Source organism: Trichomycterus rosablanca, chromosome 9 (genome assembly GCF_030014385.1).
Source record: "Trichomycterus rosablanca isolate fTriRos1 chromosome 9, fTriRos1.hap1, whole genome shotgun sequence".
In the NCBI taxonomy this organism is placed as follows: domain Eukaryota; kingdom Metazoa; phylum Chordata; class Actinopteri; order Siluriformes; family Trichomycteridae; genus Trichomycterus; species Trichomycterus rosablanca.
The window spans coordinates 5,300,833-5,307,775 of record NC_085996.1 but is presented as its reverse complement, the minus strand read 5'-3'; the positions used below and the strand labels follow the sequence as shown (position 1 = coordinate 5,307,775).

Sequence of the window (6,943 nt, the reverse complement as noted above, 5' to 3'; positions counted from 1 at the left end):
CGTCTGACCGAAGCCATGCGATGGATTGTTGCCCTGTGTAGTCTATCCTTGCCCTGCACCTAGTGAGAGTAAAAACGGGTCCACCTCGATCCTGACCAGGAGGAGCGGTTTGTGGAAATATTACGGTTTGTGGAAATTAATTGCACACAAAAAGTTATGATAAATGTTGTAAATAAACTTCTCTAAACACGTTTTAAGGGGGTACAAAACAGAATGAGCTTTTTAGTTGTAATCAAAGGCTAGTTTAAACTGTTGGGGACTCAAATATTTAGATAATAAAGAATAATACCCAACTTAAAACTGTCTAACACGTTGTTTTTTTAGTTTAGAAGACTAAAAACATAAAAAAAATGTCCACAAAACATTAAGTAATTTAATTTATTTTGGAAATGGGTACAACATTCAAAGTGACTGTCAACTGTTCATCAGTGTTGTTTACAAATATGTTCTAAAAGAAAGAAACAGAACAGCTACCATTTTTCTTTATGTCACTATTTATTATAAAGATCTTTCTTTAGTTTATTTACACATTTACACAACAGGTATGTGTAGGTATTCTTATCTGCATATATACAGACACATGATTCATATAGCTCCTCCATGGATCTTTATTTTTTATTATTCTTTATTCTAATTCTGCTTATTGTGCTTATAATTGTGCTTATGATACTTGTCAACAAAACCGTATAAACTCTTTGTTTATGTTTGAAAATAAACAATAACTTGAGTAAATGTTACACCTTATAGTCTTAACGTTTTTTGCATTTGAGTTAGCAAACAGAACTAGCCTACAGTACAGCTAATGCTATACCAAGAGCTGCCAACAATCATTAACAATCATAAACAAAAACAACATTAGTCCTTTTCTATAGTAGTTTTGTGGTCTAAATCTTTAACAAAAACATGAGAATGATTTTATGCCGCAGCGAAACACATTAAATAAAAGTAGGCGTCCCATTCCTGTATGAAGTGTTAGCTATAGTGAGACTCATGCATGCTAATGTAGCTAACCTAGTGGAACATTAGTGTGAATTATAGACGTTTTCAGTTTAAGTAAAAATCCGCTCAATTACCAAAAAAACTGTTAAATTAAATTAATAACCAGTCAACTAGGTTTTGTCGTTTGTTGAATTTTGAGTGCCTGTCGTGTGCTTTGGCCATTTAATGTACTAATAAGTGTTCAGATACAAAACTAATAGGGTTTTAGTTCGTCCCAAAAATTAATGCACCAGTTTACTTAGTTAAAGTTAATACAACAACAAACCATTTATTTACAATGTGTGTGTGTGTGTGTGTGTGTGTGTGTGTGTGTGTTTAGGACGCTGAGGTGGGTAAGGACAGGCCGTGGACACTCAAAGCTTCATGCTGTTGTTTAACCAGAGGACTGGGCGGCTTTCTGTCTGCAACTGAAAACCAAAGGAAAAAATGAGGAAAATAAAACCAGTCCCACTCTGAGCTGGTAGCATATCAGTGCTAACATGAGGGTGAAAATGATGGGAACATTTTGACTGATGTTTAAAGGATTCTAGAAAAATCCCAGCACTTCAACTTAATCTTTATCAACTACAACTACAGTGTATGAGTGAGGACAACATCATAAAGAATTTCACTCTGTTTCTCTGTACTGAGAAAATAACTGATACCTCTTTACACAAAACCTTGCAAAAAGTGTTGCAAAGTTAGAAAACCAGCCAAAGAATAGGGCCACCCATGAACACGTGCATGGTAGTGCCTATATCATAACAATAACACGTGAGGTCCAGGGCTCTTTAAGTGAAGGATTAATTTATGTACATTTACATTTTCAGCAGATGCTTTTATCCTTTTATCCAAAGCAACTTACAGTATTGTGACAATGTTTTGTCTAAGCAATTGAACGTTAAGGGCCAACGGTGGCAACCTGGCAGCGGTGGGGCCTGAACCAGCGACCTTTCAATTACTAGTCCAGTATCTTAACCACTAGGCTACAACTGCCCTTGTAATATGTGTAACGTGTTTGTGATTAATAAAGGGTGATCTGCAAGACTCTGAAGAAGCTCTTTAAATCCAGGCACAAATCGTTTTAATATATTCCAAAACATCACTGCTTTTAAAAACAATTTAGTAAAACTAGGGTGCCACTGAAGCTTCTGCTTTATAAAGGTGAGTAAATATTTGATGACTTCGGGGATTTTACTGGGTAGCAAGGATAAAAACCACTACAGACATTCATTTTTTTCTAAAACAGATTAAAGTGCATCAAGCATCAAGTAATCAGACATACTACTGCAATGTTTACATGCACCTGAAATGGACAGCAGCCTTTAAGCTGTAGTAAAGTTATTTCTAATCAAGTTGCTCTGTGAAATAACTCACCATTTGAAGATGATTTGAAGTTCATGGAGGTGTGAAGGTGCGAGTCATTATGTGCCAGGCTGGTGCCCTGAGACTGCCAGTGGTGCCCATAGTTTCCCCCATACACCCCGCATTGACTCTGGGCAGAATAGGGACATGAGGGCAAATACCCGCTAAGGCTCGAGTGAGACTGCCAGAAACATGAATGAATAATTAGTAATGTTTAAAATTCCATACAGTTGTTTACATTTAATTTTTTTATTGTCCTAAAGTAGAGTCAGATCTTCTTAAGATCTGTTAGATTTGATGGTGAGCATGTGTGAACTGTCGTCTTCAGATGTCTCCACAATTGGGACAAGTGTGAACTTTGATTGGGCCCTCAAGATGTTGTGTTGTTTTGGCTGTATGCTTCAGCCAGTGCCTTGTTGAAAGGAGAATTGTTGCCCCTTTCTAAGATTAAGTGCATCCTAGAGAAAGTTTTCTTTAATGATGTTCCTTATTTAACTTCACTTATCCATAACTTAATCTCCCTGTCCGGTACTCTATAGCATGATGCTGCCACCACCATTCAGAGATGGTATAAGCCAGGTGATGTCCAGTGCCTATTTTTTGCCAAACACAGCGCTTCCTGTTCGGTGTGTTGTGCATTTTTTAATACATTTTAAACTTTTATGACATGACATTATTGCACATGATCCCAACTCTCAGTTCAAACTATAAACAATTCTGAACACCAGGAGTGGGGCAGCATCAGCACTCAAAGCCTTTCTTACAAATAAATAAAAAGAAAAAGTTTGTCACCCCAACAAATTATGAGCTTACCTGGTTGTATTTAATATCTGAGTCTATAGACGATCTATCAATGCCATTAACTGTGTGAGAAGGAAATGAAGCTCTGTTCATACATGACCAGTCCTCCATTTTTTGCTGATAGCTCTCAGAAGCTGTAATGGCTGTAAAGGAATACAAAAAACACTTGAAAAACAACAACAACAACCAACCATCATCATATTTGATGAATTAATTTCTCATTTTTATGTTCAAGGTCACAGTGGACTCAACTAACCCAAACACTGGACACAAGGCATTAATACACCCTGGACTATGTGTAAATTCATTGTTGGTAATCACAATTACATTCATTAATTTAATTGAGGCCTTTTTGACCAACGTTAGTGTCCAGCTAATGCCACAGACATACTTCAAAGTCTTGTGAGAGCCTTCTCAAAAGAGTGGCTGTTGTTTTAGAAAAAAAAAAAAAAAAATCACATATAGGTTGCTCTATTTTAATCACTTGTTTTTGGAAATGGGATGCTCAATGGGACAAGCTCACTGTATGCTGTTCCTTTACCTAAACACTGTTCAATATTACCTCACTTAGTATCCTACATCACCCTACACTAACTGTTCATTTAATTTCACATTTTTATGTTTTACCACTTCTATATCCTGGTCAGAAGTGAAGTGAATCCGGTTTCACGGGAACCACTGCGCACAATGTAGTAGCCCGGAACAGAACATCAGTCCATCACAGAGCCTTGGCAATCCCTTGGCCATATTACCCTAACATACAGTTTTATATTACCATAAGCTACTGTTCCATGTTACTCTTACATACTGTTCCTCATTACCCTAACATACTGTTTACCCTAACATTACCATTAAATACTGTTCTATATAACGTAACATACTGTTCCATATTACCCTGTTCCATCAGAACATTTTATACTGTCCCAGACACTTTCTCGTCTAACACACTGTATTGTAGTGCAGTCAGCTAGATCCATTTAACAATATAAAAAAGACCAGCATCTTAGATATATGGGACGTTTTGGATATACTGGACATTTTTGGGTATATTGGACATTTTAGGTTTTATCACCACCAGATGACTGTAAGCTGCTGTATGTATATTTCTGAGCAAGGTGATTTTAGAAAGCTCACAATATATAATATGTTTCATTGAAAAACCACAAAAATCCCATTTTGTTTACAATACATGTTTGTTTGTAAACTGTCCATGCAGGGGTTCCAATACCAATCAAGGTATACATAAACTATTTGTTTGAAAAATTATGTGTAAATGGTGCTGTATGTTGCATTAGACAGCATTTTACTTTCATTTCATTTCAAACGCTTTATCCAGATCAGGACAACCAATAGCACTTCTGAGATTTGAACCTTGATGTTGGCACTGGTGGGCTAGCGTAGACCTGAATATGCAAGTCCTGACCCCATTACACAACTTTGGGATGAATTGGAACATCATTGATGAGCCAAGCCTTCTCGTCCAACATTAGTGAGTAAACTCATAAATGCTCTTTTAATCATTTACGTTTACATTTTCAGCATTGAGCAGACACTTTTATCCAAAGCGACTTGCAGTACTGTGACAGTATACTGTCTAAGCAATTGAGGGTTAAGGGCCTTACTCAAGGGCTTGAACCAGCAACCTTTAGATTACTAGTCCAGTACCTTAACCACTAGGCTACAACTGCCCTACATTAGCTTAATTGAATATGTTATGTAACACACCATCCCACAGACCTAAAATTAACCCGAATTATATTAACACAGTATTTTATTTATATTAACCTCATACACCTACTATATGTTAAATAACCTGTTCCATATTATTCAAACCATTTTACCCAACATTAACACATCACACATTAGCTTAACACAGTGTAGTAAACTGAACATGCTCTCCTGAACCTGTACACACTCAACACACAGCCTTAAAGTACAGAACTAATTGTACCTGTTTACTGTTCCAGTATGAAGACCGTCCTACTGCATAAACTCAACACATATTTAGTCCAGTTCCCTAGTACCCAACACACTCTCCCAAATGATCCAGGACTCCTACCCCAACAAACACAAGTTCTATGAAGATTTCACCTTAATATGTGTTTTTTCATATGTGAAATAATAATGTGTCACTCAGACACAGGGCAATTTTCATATCTCCAATTAATCTGACTGCCTGTCTTTACATTTACATTTTCAGCATTTAGCAGACGCTTTTATCCAAAGCGACTTACACAATGAGCAATTGAGGGTTAAGGGCCTTGCTCAGGGACCCAACAGTGGCAACTTGGTGGTGGCGGGGCTTGAACCGGCAACCTTCTGTTTACTAGTTCAGTACCTTAACCACTGAGCTATCACTGGCTGTGTCTTTGGACTTGTGGGAGAAAAACAGAGCATCCAGAGGAAACCCAGGTGGGCACAGGGAGAAGCGGCCGGGGAATCGGGCACAGACCCTTCTTGCTGTTGCTGTGAGGAGACAGCGCTACCCATTGTGCCACCATGCATCCCACTAATAAGTCGTATAGGAAAATTATGTATACATACCAACACAATGTAAATAAAAGGTAAAAATTACCAAAAAGAATGAAATCAAGGCCCTAAATATCTGCTCATGCTGTATTGTTATTAGGTAGAGGCGACTGTAAGTTATTTCTTTTTTGTATCTATTATATGAGAGTTGTTAAACATTTCATTAATTTCATTTCATCAGTTATTAATTTTGTTTTGTTAACAGCCTGATTTTATGTCACTGTGTCCATCTTTTATTTTTGCACTGTCCTTTAAAAGCATTAATGCATATTTTATAGTCTATATTTTTACCCTAAATACAGACAGACCGAGACAGATAAATAAATATAGTTTTCTTTTACCTGAAGGGTCCATGAATGCTCGTATTCCTAAGATGTTGCTGACGGTGTGCACTGAAGGCCAGGCCCTGGACAGACCGACTCCGACCCCGGGAGGTCCGCTGAGTTTTGCCCCGGTGGGTGAAATGGGGTTGGGGTAGGAGTAAGGACACACCGGGCTGTAGGTGAGCGGATGGCCGGGAGGTTTACCTCCGCCTGGACTCTCGCTCTGTCCGGGCTGAGACAGACTCCCGATCTTATTCCTGAGGATGCGGCTGATGGAGCTGACCGAAGGCACGTTGTATTTGTCACACACTGCGTCCGCCAGAAGCCGGTCCCGGATCTCCCACGCGAACATCCCCGGGTCCGCGCACTTATACTCCCGTATGCTCTTCACCACGTGCGGCGTGGTCACGCGAGGCTTGCTCCCGCCGATAGCGCCCGGCAGCACCGAGCCGGTCTCGTGGTAGCGCGCGAGGATCTTACTCACGCAGCCGTGAGACACGCGCAGCTGCCGGCTGATGTCGCACGGGCGGATACCGAGCTGCGCGAGCTCCACAATGCGCACCCGGATAGCGTTAGGAAGCGGCCGACCGTTCACGAACACACCGCCCAGCTGGTTCACCTCTCCGTACGAGGGCTGATCTGGAAATAATAATAAACAAATCAATATAATAATCATAATAATAAGAGTAATAATATAAATAATAATAATGATGATAATAAATATAATAATAATGATAATAATAATAATAATAATATAATAATAATAATATAAATAATAATAACAATTATAATAATAATAATAATGATAATAAGAGTAATAATAATAGAGTAATAATAATAACAATGATAATAATAATAATAATAATAATGATAATATAATAATAATAACAACAATAATAATAATAATAATAATAATAATAATCATAATGATGATAACAATAATAATA

General features: G+C 38.0%; 1 protein-coding gene across 1 annotated transcript; it reads right to left on the bottom strand.

Moving 5' to 3' along the window:
* Positions 1–1,310: 1,310 nt before the first annotated feature.
* pax1b (paired box 1b) lies at positions 1,311–6,642 on the bottom strand (the record flags this gene model as incomplete). Its single annotated transcript, XM_063001889.1, has 4 exons — positions 1,311–1,406; positions 2,356–2,524; positions 3,157–3,287; positions 6,015–6,642. Coding segments are annotated over 4 exons (1,020 nt in total), but the record flags the coding sequence as incomplete, so codon positions are not given.
* Between the last annotated feature and the right edge of the window lie 301 nt (positions 6,643–6,943).